The sequence below is a fragment of the Protopterus annectens genome, chromosome 7.part0 (genome assembly GCF_019279795.1).
Source record: "Protopterus annectens isolate FY-2018-M chromosome 7.part0, PAN1.0, whole genome shotgun sequence".
Lineage (NCBI taxonomy): Eukaryota > Metazoa > Chordata > Ceratodontiformes > Protopteridae > Protopterus > Protopterus annectens.
In genome coordinates, this window is record NC_056739.1 from 397,021,422 (window position 1) to 397,040,257 (window position 18,836).

The window sequence follows — 18,836 nt, forward strand, 5'->3', positions numbered from 1 at the left end:
GGTTGGCAACACTGGATTTAAAGGAAGCCTACCTGCACATCCCAATAAGGGAATCTTGCAGAAGATGCCTATGTTTCAGAGCAGGCTACATGAACTATCAGTTCTCTGCACTGCCTTTTGGCTTATCTACTGCGCCCAGGGTATTCACAAAGTGCCTAGCTCCAGTCATTGCATTTTGCAGGCAAAGAAATATTCAAATATACCCTTACCTGGACTATTGTCTAATTCAGGTAGAAAGCCAGGACATACTATTAAATCATCTGGCATTTGTAAAGAAGTTACTAATGTTTCTGGGGTACACCATAAACGAAAAAAAAATCACATCTTGTACCCTGCCAACAAATTGTATTCCTGGGAGCAAGCTTGAACACAACTTCCCAGATGGCCTACCTCACCAAGTTCATTTGACAACCTACTTCAAACTACTGGCCACAAAGACCCAGCTATCTGCAAGGAAAATACTGCAAGCCCTGGGGTTCATGGCCTCTTGCATTCTACTAATTCCATATGCAAGACTGCATATGAGGAAACTACAATAGTATCTAAAAAGCTTATGTTGTCAACATTCTCAGGATCTAGAATCAATGATTCCTATCATTCCTTGTATAAAGACAGAGTTTCTTTGGTGGGCAGAGGCCTGCCACCAAAACAAGGGACTGCCATTCACTCAACCCCCTGCCACCCAAACCCTAACAACAGACACATCAGACTATGCATGGGGGGCTCACTTGGCAGGGCAGTGCATTCAGGGCAAATGAAACCCAAGTCAGATGCACCTGCATATCAGTCAAAAAGAAATGTTAGCTGTACAGAATGCTCAGACAGCCTTCAAGGACCACATTCTTCCAGGACAATTATCGGTAAAGACGGACAACGCCACAGTTATGTGGTACATAAACAAGCAGGGGGGAACCCACTCATACCCTCGCTGCAGACTAGCCATGGCTCTGTGGATCACAGCCTTGAGCTACCAAGTGCACCTACAAGCTCAATTCCTGCCAGGAAAGCTAAATACACTGGCAGACGACCTAAGCAGAAATCCCATGGACCCACATGAGTGGAAACTGGAACCAAAGATAATCAACATGTTGAGAAACAAATGGGGGAGCCCAGAGATAGACCTGTTTGCCTCCCCCCTCAGAACTACCAATTGGACAAATTCTGCACAAGGACTCCCCACAAACAAGCTTGGAAAGTGGATGCCCTGTCCATTAGAAAAACCTATCAGTTTATGCCTTTCCCCCTCTGCCTCTCTTCTCCAAAGTGCTACTAAAGATCAAACAGGACAAACCAAAGATAATATTGATTGCACCAGACTGGCCACGCCAACACTGGTACCCCCTCTTGCGCAGTGTGTCACTGCTGGCACCATGGCACCTGCCTCAGACCCATGCCCTGCTGTCCCAGCAGGAGGGCCAGATTCTGTACCCACAGCTTCAAACCCTGAACCTTGCAGCCTGGCTAATTACCTGACCTCTCTGTTACCATCCCCTCAGTAAGCAAGTGGTGGATGTCATTCTGGAGGCAAGAAGGCCTAGTACTAGAAAGTCCTATGCTGAAAAATGGAAAAGATTCTGTTCCTGGAGCCAAACTCGGGGGATAGGCACAGCTGTGCCCAATTTACCTCATATTCTTCAGTACTTCACTGAGATGCTTCACAAGGGCCTTTCCTTTTCTTCCATCACAATTCATGCCTCAGCCATGTCAGCTCATTACAATACAGAACCACCCCTCTTCTCTCATCCACTGCTGAAGCAATTCCTTAGAGGGGCCAAAAACTTAAGACCACCCAAGAGAGCCCCTACTCTAGCCTGGGACCTCAACTTTGTATTGGAAAAGCTCACTCTACCTCCCTTTGAGCCAGCTGCAAATGCAGAGTTGAAATTTCTTTCTTGGAAAACAGCCTTCCTTCTAGCCATCACTTGAGCAAGAAGGGTGTCTGAATTACAGGCCCTCATGGCAGTGGAGCCTTTCATCATCTTTCATGCGGACAGGGTGCCCCTCAGGACCAATCCTTCCTTTATGCCCAAGGTGGTATCCAGTGTGGCCCTTAATCAGTCCATTCATTTGCCAACCTTCTTTTCTAATCCACAGAACAAAGGGGAACAAATACTGCACTCCTTGGACGTGCACAGGCAACTTAGATTTTACTTGGACAGGACTAAGCCTCTCAGGAAATCGTAACAGCTGCTGATTGCTGGCTGCATTTGCTGCAGGGGTAAAGGGGAAGGCCATTTCAAAGCAAACCATTTCTTAAGTGGATAGGCCATTGCATTAATTTCTGCTATAAGCACCATGGAAGACCTACCCCACAGGGGATAAGACCACATTCAACCAGGGCTGCATGTACCTCTATAGCCTTTATCAGAGGTGTCCCTACCAGAGACATCCTAGAAGCTGCTACCTGGAGTTCTGTACATACCTTCACCAAGCATTACCACTTGCCAATTTTTTCTAATTTCAGAGCTGGCTTTGCGACTGCAGTCTTGCAGGGCCTCATAGCTGGTCCTAATGCTATCTAATTTCCTCCTCCCATCCTTAGCTTTGGGAATCTACCTAAATGTGATGACTGCAACAGAGAAACACGGAGAACATAGTATAGTTGTGTACACTTACCATAAGTGTAGATGTTCGAGTGTATTCACTGTTGTAGTCCTGGTTACCCTCCGTCCAGCCCCCAGACTTCTATTGACTATACCTGTATTGACTATACCTCTGTTCTTGTTTACTATACTTAAAGCTTTCTGGTATATTTGCTTTTTTGTTGGAGGTGTGACCTTGTATATAATTGCTTCCCATTATGGGGGCACCTGACATCTGGGGCAAGAAAAACTGATGTAATGGCGTCGGCTGCATGCTTTATATCCCTGACTACCTGACGTCATGGAAGATGAGACAGCAACCGACGCAGGACCCAAGACTTTGATAATCAGGCCGACTGAGGGCTACCTGCAAGCAGATAACCCAAATGTGATGACTGCAACAGTGAATACACTCGAACATCTACATTTATGGTAAGTGTACACAACTGTACTTTTCCAGGCCAACGTCTCTTCGGCTCCGATCGCTGAGATTTTCACCAGAGGAGCGTAGACCTCCTTCCAGGGCCTCCATACACCAGCCCTCCCGGCCAGCATCGGTGGCCTCTTCGCAATCCACGAGGAGCTTATCCGCAGCAGACATGGACAAGATGATGTGAAGGTTCATTCGCACCCAGATTCAGATGGGGGACCTGCCAGCCCCCCCCCCTCTCCCTCCGGAGGGAGGAGCTTGCTCCCTTTTTCCCCCTGATTTCTCCTTCTCTGGTCCGACCACCGGTATCTGAGTTCTTGGATCCGAAAGATCTCGGAGTCAGGGGGTTGGCGCTGATGGTACCGGTTACCTCGACGCCAGCTAGTCTGATCTCAGCGGCTCTCTGAGCCAAAGCCTGGGCGTCGGATCCGAGGTGTTGGGTCTTTCTCTCATGGCTTGGCTGCTCCAGTTCCATTGATTGTTAGGACTCTTGGTCTCTCTTCCCCGGTCAAATCTATTCTGGTGGCAGCTCATAAATCGTCTACCAGAAAAGTTTACCATGGTAAGTGGAAGCGTTTTTCTATCTGGGCTTCTCAGAGGGATTTAGATCCTTTTACGCCTTCAGAAACAAATATTCAATTTACCTGTTTTCTTTCCAAATTTTCAGAACAGGGGAGAATATAAGCTGCATTTGTTAGATGTACATAGACAACTATGTTTCTACTTACACAGGACTAAGGCCTATCGCAAGTCTGACCAGTTGTTTGTGTCCTTTGCTAGGCCCTTTCTGGATAAACCAGTTTCTAAGGTCACTATTGCCAAGTGGATTTCTTTCTGCATTCTTCAGGTTTACAAAGACAAAGGTATGTCTCTTCCGGGTAGGGTACATGCCCATTCTACCAGGTCTATGACTACGTCAGCTGCCTTTTGGTCCAGTGTGTCCTTGGATGATATTTGTTTGGCGGCTACTTGGTCATCATCTTGCACATTCATTTCTCATTATAAATTGGATATGATTTCTAGAGGGAGAGCATCCTTTGGCTCTGCGGTGCTCCGGAATATCCTTCCATGAGGGCCACCCAAGGTTTTTGGTAGCTGGGGTCTCTGTCCCACAGTTTGATGATCAAATGAAGTTAACTACTTCAGATAAAGAAGTTATGTACTCACCATAATGTTCCATCTGAGTAGTTAAGACTTCATTTGTCATCAACCATCTGTCCCTCCTTCCCCCTGACCCTCTCTTGCTGTTTCTCTGCTTTGGCAGACAGTAGAGAAACTCGTTTGGCTCTCCTGTTTCCTGTTTGTCTTGTTATGGAAGTTTTTTTTTGCATCGGGTTTATGCAGGGTATGGCAAATTTGATCTGAGGGGAGAAAGGAAATGCAGGGGTATTATGGGTAAGGGGAGGAGCTTGGAGCTTGGATCAGAAGCTGGTAAATCTGCCGTGTCTGATCCGATGTGGATCTGAAGACCCACAGGCTGATGACATATAGTCTAACTACTCAGATGGAACGTTATGGTGAGTGCATAACTTTTTTCCCCCAAAGTCTTTACAGCAAAAATCCTTCTTACTTGATCTTGTGGGTCTCTGTCTCTAGCATGCTGCCTGATAACATGGGTTCATGGGTGTGTACTAGGCTAACAACCACAAGGGCTTTTTTGAACCCAGCCATGTATCCAAAATCTCTGACGATTTCTGGTACCCTTGGTTCATGTAAGCAGGGGCTTGGATCTCTGACAAGTTGTGGTACCCTTGATTCGTGTAAGCAGGGGTTTGGATCTCTGACAAGTTGTGGTACCCTTGATACATGTAGGCAGGGGCTTGAGAGATGCAATATTTACAAGCAGGGACCTAGGAGATTAAACCATTTACAGGCTGCCTGTGTTCATTAGAGAGACTGGTGCCAAACCAGGGATGAATTTCCTGTTCCTCATCCAGTTGTTCAAGTTGCACTTGAATTGGCTTAGGGAGGAATTCTGCTTCACATGAATGGGGGAGTCTGTTCCAGAGAAGGGGTAGTCTCTGGAATACATACCTGTCTCTCCAGCAAGTCCTGTTTATATCACAGGCAAGGTTTAAGTGTTTAGAATGGGTAATTGTGATGCTGTTTGATTTGCGGATATGCAGGAGGTCCATCAGAGTGGGGTCTGACAATGTCTTGAATGCCAAGCTCAACAGTCTGTAGGAGACAGAATACAGGGATAATAGGGCCTTGAGCAATCTGCATAGGACATGTTACTTACGCGCTATATTCTTTTAGTGTGGAACCTCTGTGGACATTCCAGTTGTTGGCTATGCCTGGTTAGGTACATACCAAACTGGGCACTGTACTCAGTGATAGGTCTGATGAAGGCTGAATACAGTGGAACAATTACTTCTTTCGACGTAGATACCCTACTTTTGTTTACAAGTTGCACAACATAGAATGATTTCCTCAGTACAGTACACATGTGTGATGGTCAAAGGCTCGATTACTGTGTATGCATGTCCCCAAGTCCCTGACTGCTGGGTCAGCTCTTAGGATGTGTAGTCAATGTGATGGTTTCCAGGGGTGGATGACTTCCAGAAGGATACTATAATGCATTTCTTGGCATTTTGTTTTAGTCCATGGTTCTGGCACCATTTATTTGTCTGTGTCAGCCCTTCCTGGAGAGCATTTGTGTCAGTGGGCAATTCAGTGACAGCTCCTAATTTGCAATCTTCTGCACATTTAGTAAGCCAGAGGCCATTGGCATTTGCCTTAACTTCAGAGAAAATGCCAAAAAGGAGCAGTCCCAGGACCGAGCCCTTGAGGGACTTTGCATGTGACTGGTCTCTTTCTAGAGATGGACTCCCCAAATCTAACTCTGTGGGTCCTGTCTGTGAGCTGCCTGGCTAGCCACGGGGTGACATAAGGGATTCTACCTAACCTCTTAAGTTTGTCAACAATGGCATAGTGGAGAATTGTGTCAAATGATTTGGTCAAGTCAAGTTAGGCAGTGTGAACCATTTTGCCCTCATCCGTTGCTTTGTTGACCTTCTCAAAGAAGTCCACCAGGTTGAGTAGGCATGACCTGCCCTTGATGAAACCAAATTGGGTTGGGTCCAGTGCCTGGAGGTTCCCATGTCATTACTTATTATTTCCATGATAATTTTTAATATGGCTTTGCATATTAGATTAGTGAGACTTATGGACCTATAATTTCTGGCGTCTGTAGAAGACCCACCTTTGTGCACAGGGATGGCTGTATACCCTATGTACATGGCCTGAAACAGTTTTTACTTGGGAAATGCCCATCCATTTACTGAGATGTCTAACCATCTTGCCTTTACAGTCTTTATTTCCAACACTTCTGGCACTTTTCTAAATCTCAGATTTTCTCTCCTCATCCTGTCTTCCAACTCTATTGCCATTTCTTCCTTATAAGACCTCGATCTCTGCCAGATGTATGGTATGGTCCTTGTTCATTTTTTTTTTTCATCACTTCAGTTTCATTTGAGTGGCTCAACATTACATTCTCAGTCCTATCAATGTGCTTACCCGTCTTTTGGACATGTTCAAAAAGTTTATCACTCATTCTTTTAGCATCACTTCAGACTTTATCCAGCTTCTCTTTTATATCTCCTGGATCTCCTTGTCTCAAGTCTTCTGTGTTTTGAGGGTCTTTCCCTCTAGGGTCTGTTGCTCCTATTACATTTCAATTTTTATGTCCATTTTTGGTAGTTTTTTTTACTGTCCTTTCTTTTCCATTTGCTAATCTGGCTCACCTTTAAGTGTTTGTTGTGATTTTTCTTTGCCTTCTGCTTTTTATTTCTTTTTTACCCCCTACGTAGGAGTGGAGGGGGCAATGATTTCAGTTTCCTCAGCTCAGCACCATGCTGCAAGTCCCACAGCTCTGTTTGTAGTTGTCGTACAACTCTTAAGAGAAAGCTAATGAGGTTTCTAGTGCACAGACATGTGCCTTGTAAAATTCAAGTCATGAGGTTAGATAAGAGGTAGGCATTTTGAAATAAAATGCATCTGATTCAGTGTGTAGTAGCATTAAAGGCACATCTACTAGACTGAAGATAAAAATATTTTTTATGTGGGAAAGACTGAAGAAAATGTTAAAACATGGGTGTATGTACAGTGCATAGTGACAAGGAATGAACCTTTATCGGAACTTTCCAATGTGGTACAACAAAGTTGCTAAACTGGTTTTTATTATCTGACTGTGAGAGGCACTTTGGAATTTAGAGGCGGAAAGGGTATGCTTAAGTCTTGGTAAATGTGTCTTGTCTAATATGTGTAAATGTTTTTAAATTCCTTGTCTTTGTGTGTGTATGTGTGTGTGTGTGTGTGTGTGTCCTTAAGCATGTTGTTTTGGAAAAATAAGTAATGCATCTGTTATTATCACTAATATAATTTGTTTTTAATCCTTGTACACAAGCTGTTTGAGTTGACCAGTCAATGGTGAATGAGATTTCAGCCAGGCTAATCTTTGATGATATTGCTTCCTTGGCCTGGCCAGTGCTTAGTAGAATATACGTAAGGAAAGCACAAAGATGATTTTACTAGCTTGAAGCATTTATGTTCTTATTGATCCAGTGAGACCACCACCACTACCAAAAAAAAAAAAACTGGTCTGAATGAGTTTCCAGAAAACACCCATGAGCAACACGTCAAGTTGAGAAAATTCAGATAATTTGTGCAAGTGTTTTTACTTGGTTAGTTTTGATAAAGGTGGTTATATGATATGATTTGTGGATTTTTTTTATACTGTGACCTGTTTTTCTTACGGGTATTGACATTTTTTTTAAATACCTCTGTTTTCAGACACTAATCCCAGGTTGATGTGGAGTATGAACCAAGAAGTGGAACAGGGTACATGCCCTCAAATAACTCAGCAGCTTGCACCTGTCAGAGAGAATCAAGCTGTTGATTGTGAAAAGGAGCACAATTCACATGAAAAAATAAGTCTTAGCAGGACTCAAAGCATACAGGAGTGTAAAGGCACTACATAGAAGTTAACAGAGGACAAGGGAGTTTGGCGCAGAAACAATCTGTTATTACACTACCTCAGAATGACAAAATATAATGGCCAAAATACGTACATACATATATGTATTATGTATACATTTGCAGGCTTTACATACTAAGACAGAAACCTGGTACTCCAAGAACTGGGACAGCAAGATGAATAAATATTTGGTACGCTTCCTGTCTGCAGTTTCATATTTTGAATGTACTAGTTCAAAGAGATACAAGTAGGGTGCATATAAAGAAGCTTGATGAAAAGAATCCGTATGTGTAGTAGTTACTGTTCTTTGCAAATTCTTGTTTGCATTGACTTGCTATATCTTGTACCCTGTGGTGAAGGGTACCCTCCAAAAAGAGCAAGAACTTTAAATGTTTATTGCTCCACTGTTGGTGTTCTACAAGTAATTTCCGAGTGCTGTGATAATTTCCTAAAGTTTCTGTCTGCATTGTCATGTAGATGGCCAAAAAAGTTTAACTGCTTGTCAGTTAGATGTATTTTTTTTTTCATTTTGCAGCTTGTTTGTTGGTACCTTGAAATAGCATCATATTCTTGTATGATAATTGTATACTCCATACTGTACTTAATCAAGTTTACACATAAAGCCAGATTTGTTTGCATATGTTACTGAATACTTTATTTTTGATTTAACAGATGATTTTTTTTCATATAATGGAGGTATATAAATCAGATGTTTACAGCTACCACATTGGTCTTTCAGTACACGTTTCCACAGCTGTGCAATTTTTCTGATGTTGTTCTTTTGTCACTGATCTTTTATAATCTTTGCCACGATGATGATGCCAGGTTCTGATTTAGACAGTAAACTGGCTAGTTTCATCTTTTTTGTCCTCCATGTAGTACAGTGCAGTGTTGTTTGAAGTTATTTCCTCCAAAAATGCAGAATTAGAGTGATAAGTTGTGCTGCTTAGCCTGTTCTTCAGCCAGACTCTAATTATGTACGTGTTCAGTGACTAAGGGTAGTAAAAGTGACTTACTGTGCTGTAAGCTTACCCCAATTCCAGAAGATTTGCCCTTTGGATAAGTGACGTAACTTGGCATAAGGTCTGCGTATAAACATGCTTACACTGGGGACCAGATTCCAAAAGATTTGCGGTCAGTTAAAGTGATTTTTCTTTGGTGCAACACATCAGAGTGAGCCACTTGCACCAAAAGCAAGTCTTTTTGAATCTGGCCTTAAGTTTACCAGACAGGGTAGTGGCTTTGGTGTCAAGGTTTCTGCATCAGAGTTCCATTGTCCAAAGTTCAGTGCCTACATCCAGTTAGCATCCGAGTCAAATTTGCATGTTCTTCTCATTTCATGGGCATTTTTTCTGATTACTACGGTTTCTTCTTTCTTACTCCATGACATACCATTTGATTGGCCTCCATAAACTGTCATACCCAGCTCTTGTGGCATCGGTAGTGGTTGAAAAGGGACCAGGAGGGTCTAGTTCACTTACCCAGTTAACTTCTAAAATAAAATAAAATTTTCAAGGTTCGTTATAGTGTTTAAAATGAACCAAAGTGGTTACAAGAAGTTAACCATATAATATATATATAATACATATATATTCCTGTCAGAAGTAGTTAGTGAGTGTCCTCAGTCTTGTTCATCGGCCCATTTCTTATCCATATGAGGTTCTGTGTTATTCCTTTGTCTTATTAAATACAGTCTTCATTGTGCTTTTTTTTCATAGCTTTGCTAAAATCAGGTTCTGATTTGATAACTTAGAACATCAGTCATTAAGTCATATCTAGAGTGTCTTGAGTCCATGGCACACCATTACCTTTAGCACATAATCTGTCTCGGACCTTGTCACAAAGTAAGCATTTTTGCAAGGGGACAAGTTCCCCTGTACCCCCCCCCCCAATACCCTTTTCTGCTTATCTGTATGAATTTTGTATCAGTTATGAGATTGCAGAAATACGAAGAAAAAGAAACTGTTGCTGATTTGTAGAAGCAGCAGTTTCCCTTTCTCTGTGACTGCATGGTCCCTAAGTCAGCAAACCAGCAGTGAATAGCACTGCTTAGTGATCAGGATTTGCGGTCAGTGGCAGTAATGTGCAGGAGTGACATTTGATAGGTTGCATCTGATGAATTGTAATTCAGTCATCAGGCTTGAGATTCAATGTCCTGTTCCCCTCTGAGTAGCATATGGTTAGATGGTATGGTGGGGAGGGCAGATTAGAAGCTAGGATAGGACCAAGGAGACAGCTGCCTCAGGGAGTGATCTGCAAATGCTGATCAGTTGGTAGTACAGCACAGGCATTCATAAATGAATGCTAATCGCTTCATTTGTGGTCAGGGCTGAAGAGCTTCAGTGCTTCATGTGGCATATGTATATCATTTTGTTTTTTGTTGTTCCTTGGATGCGAGAGGACATTTTTTTTTAAATAGCTAGCCACAGTACTGAGTGCTATGGCAGCCATGGTGACTTTAGTGTTATTCTAAATGGAAGCTTCTACATCTTTCACCAAGAATGTTGCAATACATCAGTGGAGCACTGTTCCTGGTACTTGTACAGCTGTGGAAGTGTGGGCTTTAGTGTGATGTTTTCTTGTGGGAGGTTCAAACATTCCTTTCAGTAGTACAGAGTAAAGTTTTATGAGTGACAATGATATAAATAGCTGCCCTATACCATTTTAATGTTTTTATTTCCTTGGATGCTTTGTTTGATCTGTACTGCAGCATGAGAGCTCATTTTACAGCTGAGCACATCAGACCAGTAGGGTTTTATTCTTTCTGTTGTTAAAAATAATGTATATTGTCATTAATACAGACAGTATTTGTTTCTTTAGATGTCAGAATTGGAACACACAACATAAAACAGTAGAATTTTTTTTCCAGTTTAATGGTCATAACAGAATGCATAATCTTGGAACGTGTCTAATGTTGCAATGTGCTTATATTATTTGAAATTGTAAGATTTCTACAGTAAAGCAGAAGTTTTGTGCCAGATGGTCAACATTAGTTTGTTTTGTTTAATCTGCTATCTGGGAAATGAGTTAATATATACAGAGAGCGGAGTTGTATATGTGCTTAAATGTGATCTGGCAGTCAGTGTATGTTAATGAAACTCCTTGTGAATAGCTTTGAAAGCATGCATTGTATTTTGTTTTTCTGGTTGTGTTTTCAAGTTTATATATCAAAGTGAGTAGTGCCTTGGATGCAGATGCTGAGGAAGGGGCATAACTTAGAATCTAAGTTAACAAGCTGAATTATTTCAGGCTGTTGGGAATATTTCCCAAGAAAAGACTAGAGAGAAGATGTTTTGCAGGTATGTGTACAGTAGAATGTCCTTTTTGTTTTGCAAGTTCTTGGCTGCTATCTGAATATCCACCAGATTTGGTACTAGTTGTTAACAAAAAAAAAAAAAACTTTTCCTAATGTTGACTGTACATAAGTACGATTTTAAGAATTTGTATACACTGTGCATATATTAAATGTCATCTATAATGTAAATATTTTTTTTTATTATGCTGAACACTTTATTCAGTATCCTGGAATTCTGTTAACTTTCAAATGATAAAATGATTTTCTGTCTGTTAACTGTTGTGGTTTTATTTTTCTCCTTATGTCTCCTAAAATGTTTTTTAGGATGGTTAATGAGAGATCAGATGTGAGGGCATCCATGAGCGTGTTTTCGCAGAAGTGCTGTCAGTTGTGTAGAGCATGTCTTGTGTTAGCTGTCTGGGAAAGACCACAGCTGCAGGGTAATGAGAGTGTTGTTCATGAGTGTCAAAAGTGAGTGTGAGTGAAAGTGCACAGGACAGTGAGCAGAGCAGCAGACAAAAGTGGACAGTAGTGATGGCTTGTAGAAAAGACAAAATGACTTACAGATGCTGTCTGCAAGAACCACAGAGGATCTCTTCAAGGATCCCCTGGAATGCATTTGTTAACTCAAAATGAACCAAAAGTTTGATGTACTTAAATGTGTGTATGTCATGCTTCAGTTGTATGCATTGGAGGCTAATATCAAAATGTGAGTACTTCTGCTAACAGATGTTAATTTTCTCTTAGTTGAATGTATTGTAATCAAGTACCATAATAGATGACTGTTGTACTGAACAGTTAACTGTTCCTTGAATCAAACATGTTGTAATGTATACGTATACAGCATTCCATGTATGTAACAAATGTTAATTGTTTCTAATCAAAATCCCAATGTATTAACTTCTGTGTGCCATTGGAGACCCATTCAAAGCTGAAATGGGTCTGTGGACCAACTCACTTAAGTTTACTATTGTGTTATAAATAAAATAAGCATGAACTGTCATAATGGAGTTAAGTGAGACTAGAAAGGGAACTTCACTCCTCTTATTGTAAGTATGAGCAACACATTTATTTCAGGGCAACATCTGCAGCGTGAATCAACAAAAGTGCTGCTGTGCATTACATGATAATGTGTCGATAAGAAAGGAAGAGAGAGTGCAGCACATAAGGAAATGACATTTAGTGCTGTAAAGTAACACGCGTAGTGCAGTGTTGTCTTCAAATACACAGGATGTGGGTGATCTTACATGGATATGTGCCATTACCACTGGAACCCCAGAGAAAACTCCTCTGTGGATCTCTTCTGCATTAGTGGCCAGTGTTGTTTTAGATATGTGCAAAGCTACAGACAGATGTGAGATGGAGTGCAGCCACATGAGCTTTGCTGACCTTGTTGAACAACATAGAATGCCAGTGACTATGACAATATTCTTGACAGCTTAATCTGTAGTTATCTGTGTGACAGTCTTGACAACATTTGTGTTGTAGGTAAGGCAGATAGCTGTAGATCATGGATGTTCCAGAACTCTGTGAGATAACATAGTTGAATGAACACACTTGAATGACTGGTGCCATAATTTTTGTGGATTACCAAGTACATAACTTCACTGAAAATGCAATGATCTGACCCAAGAAATGTGGCAATGTGTCCTCAGAAAGCAAACAGCAGTCCTGTATATTCCCTGATTGTACTGTAGGACAGTGGTAGGAACTACCTGACCTGAAGTACAAACATGATATCACTACCATTATGGCCATTGAGGTGCCACTCGTCTGTGTGGTGCCAAATGATTTGCTTCAGATGGAAATTGCATCCTTTCACTTATGCCTGTGGAAATTGTTTGACAGCATTTATTGCAGCCATCCCAGTACTTGCATGATGTATTACACACTGCCTGTGGAATCCACTTCTAATAATTCATACAGGTTGTCACATCATAATATATACTCAATCATTATCATCTCCCCATTTTCTGCATGAGGTTGGTGTGTGGCATGAATTTTCACCACCTCTCTTGATCCCGTGCCACACTCCTACCTACCTTGTCATGTCTGTCACGTCTTCTTTCATGCAATCTAGCCATCTCTTTGCTGGATGTCCTCATTTCCTCCTGCCTTCTTCCCGTCACCCATTGGATCTAAAGGGGAATGCTAGGGTAATAACCACAAAGGGCCTTTTTAAGCCTAACCATGCTTCCCGGAAATATTAGAAAGGTATTAATCCCTTCAGTTTTGTGCCTGTATATAAACTTAGGCATGAGCTGTCGAGCATTTGTAAGCTTTCTGTCTTTTAATAGAGACATAGGAGCCAGATCAAGGGTAAATTTAAGATTCACCATCCACCGATCAGAGTTTTTCCTGAGTTAATGCAGGTAAAGAGTTTGCTTCACATGGTTGGGAAGCCTGTTCTATTAAAGGTTAGCCTCTGAGATGCATACCTGCCCTTCCAGCATGTCCTATTTATGTTGCAGGTAAGGTTTAGATCTCTGTATCGTGTTTCAGATGCTATTTTTTTTTTGCATGCAGTATGACCATTAAGGCTAGATCAGAAGATGCTTTGTAGATCGGCCATAGTCATGTCTCAGCAGCTTGTAGGAGACCAGGTTATAAGGACTAGGCTTTGAGTGAGGTGGTCCACAAAGGGCTACTTTTCTAAACCATGTATGTATGTATGCGTGTGTTTGTGTGTGTGTGTGTGTGTGTATATATATATATATATATATATATATATATATATATATATTTTTTTTTTTTTTGGTGGAACCTCTGTGGACGCTCCAGTTGTTGCATATGCCTGGTCAGGGGCATGCTAAAGGGAGCATTTTACTCAATAATGAATGGTATTATGAGGCCCGAGTACAGAGAAAAAATTACATTATTGGACCTGGCTGCCATAACTTTGCTTATAAATTGTGCAACATAGTATGATTTCCGTACTACTGTAGACATATGATGGTCACTGTGTGTTCCCAAATCCCTGACCTCTGAGCCTGCTGTTAAGGTTGTCTTATCGGAATTGAAGTTTGTGGGAGTGGCTGTCTTACTAAAAGATGATACTCTACACTTGATTTCTTTTTCACCATGTCATCTTCTTTCCTTCACATTTCTGAGCCACTATAATTTGTTCTCTTTGACCTTCTTTCCAACTGGAGCCACATAGGCTTCAGTTCTGATGTCATTATTTCATCTATCGTACACCATGCATCCTGCCACCCATCCCAGGCAGTTCATATCCATCACTTCTAGCTTCTTCAACTGCTGTGTCTTCTCTGACCAATTTTATGTACTTTAAAATTTACAGCTTATCCCACTGTTTTGTCACTATTTCAGCTTTTTTGGCATTCTTTTGTCACACACTATCCCTGAGACAGTGTTACAAATGGCTGCATCCTCTCGGATTCTAGTTTTGATCTCATCATTCAGACTTCCCTTTTCCTCAACCAACCCACCCAAATACTTGAATTTGTTAACCTGTTCCACTATTTTCCACTCCCTCTTAATTTTCAGCAGCCTCTTATTTTCCTCCATGACAAATGTCTTTTGTCTGTACTCACGTTTTTATCTGATGTGCCTTCAGTGTTGCATTTCATGCTCTGAATTTGCTGTAGTTCCTGTTCACATTCCGATTGTAGTACCACATTGTCTGCATAAACACCTTAGTTGATCTGTCCCTTCTGACCTGTTTGCTAAAAAACACTGGGCTCAAACTGAACCTTGATGTAGAACCATTTTCACAGGGAACGTCTGTGCAAGTCCAAACCCTGTTTTCCTTGTACATAGCCTGCATTAATTCTACCAATATTTCCAGGACTTCACACCATCACAGGACTGCCCTAATTGTTTCTTAAACCTTGTCTTGTGTTTTCTGCAAATGTAGGAATTCCCATTTGGAGTCTTTCCCATCTCTAGCTTCTCCTCCATTATCTGTTTCACTGCAAACATCGGGTTGGTTGAATTGCATCCTTATCTGAATCCAAACTTCTTATTTCCCATCCTTTACTCTGTTCTGTATAGTTATCAGTCATCCTGTTCAACACTTTCATACAGTATGGTAAAAGTTTGATACCTCTGTGCTGCACACATTTGTGAAGGTCCCATTTGTTCTTGCACACTTTCACTAGGATGCTTATTCTCCAGTCATGTGAGATATGCCTTTCTCTCTCCTTACTGCTGTGGCAACCGTAACTAGCCACTTCTCACCTAACACACTGAAAATCTTATTTTATTTATTTATTTGACATTTGTTGACCAGGTTGGTCCAACTGAGCCTTAGGCCCATTTTCAGTGGAGACCCGAGGAGAAAAGCTCCAGAGATTTTACAGACACGAGAACAAATTTTAACATGGTTATCAGTTAATCACAACACAATTCAAAGAGCAATAGTAATGCATTTGCAGATAAGATGTACAAAAAAAGTGAACAAGATAAAAATACAAAGCATAAAAAGATAATGGTTGTAATATTAGCAGTGTGTTTTTTTTTTTTAACATACCTCAAAAAACAAAAAAGTTAACATAGAGCTAGGTGTGAGATGCATTTATGTCATTGAAATCACCAAACTATGTGTAGTTTATTCCTGGCTTGGGGGAGGGGTGAAGAGGTGTAATGGGTTACGGAGGGTCGTAACAGGGGCAAGACTTTATGCAAAGTAAATGTAATCTAAGCTCTTTTTTGAAATGCTTAGGGTGGGAATGGTTCTTATATGGGAGGGGAGTTTGTTCCATGCTTGGGCTGTGCTGCATTTGTAAAGTAGTTTCCCAAATTACTTGTTGGGTTTATAAATGTCAAGGAGTTGTTGATTCGATGTACGGAGAGTGCAGTTTGGGGTATAATAGGATACAAAAGAGGAGAGAGAGGCAGGAAGTGGGTTTGTATAGTACAGAGTGTATGGTTTGAAATTGGGACATTTGGAGTTGGGGGAATTGTAGACATTTAAAAAAGTTGAGTGCCAAGGAGTGGTGTGTTGTGTAGAGTGTTAGTGGCAAATCTGGCTACTTTATGGTAAGGTTGTTGGAGTTTGGAAAGATGTGTGGAGTGAATGGAAGTGAGAATAGGGGTTGCATAGAGAAGAGAGGGAAGGAGGAGAATGAGCTATGGTGAGTCTAGCTTCTGAGTTAAGAAATTTCTTATTTTGGTAAAGTAGACCTAGTTTTGGTGTTTTTTTTAATATTTTACTGAATGTGGAGATTACATTTAAGTTCATCAAAAATTTCGCCTAGGAACTTTGTGTGGGCTTCGGCTAGGATGATGGTCTTGTCAAGGGATGTGATGACAAAGGAGGATTTATGGTGAGAGAGAGGCCGAGGAAAGAATAGTAAGAGTATCGTTTTTTTTTTTTTTTTTTTTAATTTAAGATGAGCTGATTTATGATGAGCTATGTTTCAACAGACAGGAAGGACTGTTGGGTTAGTGTGTGGAGGTCAGATAAGTTGTTTGAGATGGAAATAAGCGTAGAATCTTTGGTGGATCTTTTTAAACACCTTTATTAAAGTTTCACTTAAGGCATAGGCGCACATACATTAATAGAAAAGAAAACAAACCATGTTAACAGTTTTCATTTTTATGCATTATACATTGTGTATGCTTTATTTTTAATAATTATCATTTGCTACATTACTTACATTTCTCAGCTCCTGCCTTCCCTTAAACTTCATTCCACTTGAGCATTATCCTGCATGTATTGTCCCCATAAATTCCATTTATTTCTATGTAATTTGCTCCTTCACTTTTCTAAAGATCCATCCTCTAGTTATTGTATCTCCTTCACAATATTCAGTACTTCAATTACAGTTGGTATAGATTTTGATTTCCATTTTGTGGTAATGGCTATTTCGGGCAGCTAATAGCATTAATCCTAGTAAGGCCTTACTATGTCTAGGCAACCGGGATATCCTGTGTCCCAGCTCAAAATAATCTTTTACTTAGCTCCAGCAGTATACTCCCCCATCTTTCCTGACAGAGTACTCTTAGAAGTTTTTTTTTTTAATCTGCCAACTTATTGTACTTCCAGTAAACATGTTCTCATTTACTGCTCGCTTTCCCATGAGACCTGCAGCACTTTCTACCTGAGGAAAAACATTTTGAAGTCTGCTTGGTGTATAAAAATACCTACACAAACACTTTCAAGCAAAAATCTTAAACATCCTGGACTTTTTATACTTTGTTATATACTTGGGAGCCATATAGATGTCATCCCATTGTATCTGGAAGGCAAGTTCCCTTTTTCACATAGTCTAATATGGTTTTAAAAGCAATATAGGTTTTAAAGGATTACCAAAATAAGTATAATAATCTGTTAATCTGAATTATGTAATTTTGGCTGGTAGTTACTGAAAAGGTTTTTGAAATTTATAAAAATGTAGGTAATAAAATCATTTTTATCTTTAAATGTAAACAAATTGGAGACTTTAATCCATTGAGAGATTACATATTTAGATTTATTGATAACATAATTTACTATAACTATAGCATCCGGATCTGGTTTTATAACAATACACAAGTATTTTGCTTGTTGACTGAGCTATAATTATGTTGTATGTCAGATTTTTTTCATTTACCAGTAAAGTTTTAGTTTTTATTGAATTCTAAATTTGAGAAACCTTTAAATTCTGTTAGACATGTTAATATGATGAATAGACTAATTTATGTTATAAATTGTAAGAAGTATGTTGTCTGTAAAATTGTGATAATCTACGTTCCAGTTCCTTCTCAATATAAAAAATATGTTGATATATCTGATGTGCTTTGCTAAAAATTCTATTGTTAGAGCAAAAAGTAATTTTTATTAAAGGAAACCTTGGTTTGCGCATTCATTTTAGTTTATTTTGGTTACTAGCCAGTGAGTACATTAGCTGGATATCACAAAATACTGGAAAATTTAACAAAGGTCAGTAGTGAACTATTTTGGTTGAGAATAACCTCATGGGCTAATCAGCACATAGCAGACCAATTTGTCCCCTCTGTTAGATATAATCTGTATATTGGAGGAGCATGTTCATTTGAAAGTATTGAGACTCATCCTGTAACTGTATCTGACCATGCTGCTTTAATGATGAGGATACAAATGTAAGGTAATAAAGTAAAATAGATGGATTCTCACAACCTGGAAAAAAGAATTAATAAAATGCATACAGAAGTCTCAAAATAAATGAGGCATTAGAAGAATGTATAACGTCAAAAGATAAAAGATTGGAAAACGTGTATAGGAAATACTATGTAAACACTCAGATGAACTGACTAAAATGCAGAAGTCTGAGATTAGTGTAAAGGAAAGAGTGGAAGAAAAATAGGCTTCCCAGGATCAGTTGTTTCAAAAAATAGATCATAAAGATAGAATGTAGAGAGAGAGAGAATGAGTTGTTTTGCCATCCACTAGAAACTGTAGGGAGCTCTATTAGTTGTATGAGAACGCAAATATTCCACACCAATAATTCTTGGCTGAGAGAGCATATTGTGTGTGTGTCCCAAATTTTGCCATTAAGAAACAGCCAAGAATCCATTCCAGTGAAATTGAGTCATACTAATATCATACCAACAGAAGGAAATACTCCC

The 18,836-nt window shown here is 40.2% G+C and overlaps 1 protein-coding gene across 1 annotated transcript in view; it reads left to right on the forward strand.

Annotated features, from left to right (window-relative positions):
- Positions 1-11,561, forward strand: part of LRIG2 (leucine rich repeats and immunoglobulin like domains 2) — a gene marked incomplete in the record, with an annotated part of 726,335 nt that extends 714,774 nt beyond the window's left edge. The window contains 1 exon segment of the mRNA XM_044076985.1: positions 7,807-11,561. Coding sequence (XP_043932920.1) covers positions 7,807-7,994 — 188 coding nt within the window.
- Between the last annotated feature and the right edge of the window lie 7,275 nt (positions 11,562-18,836).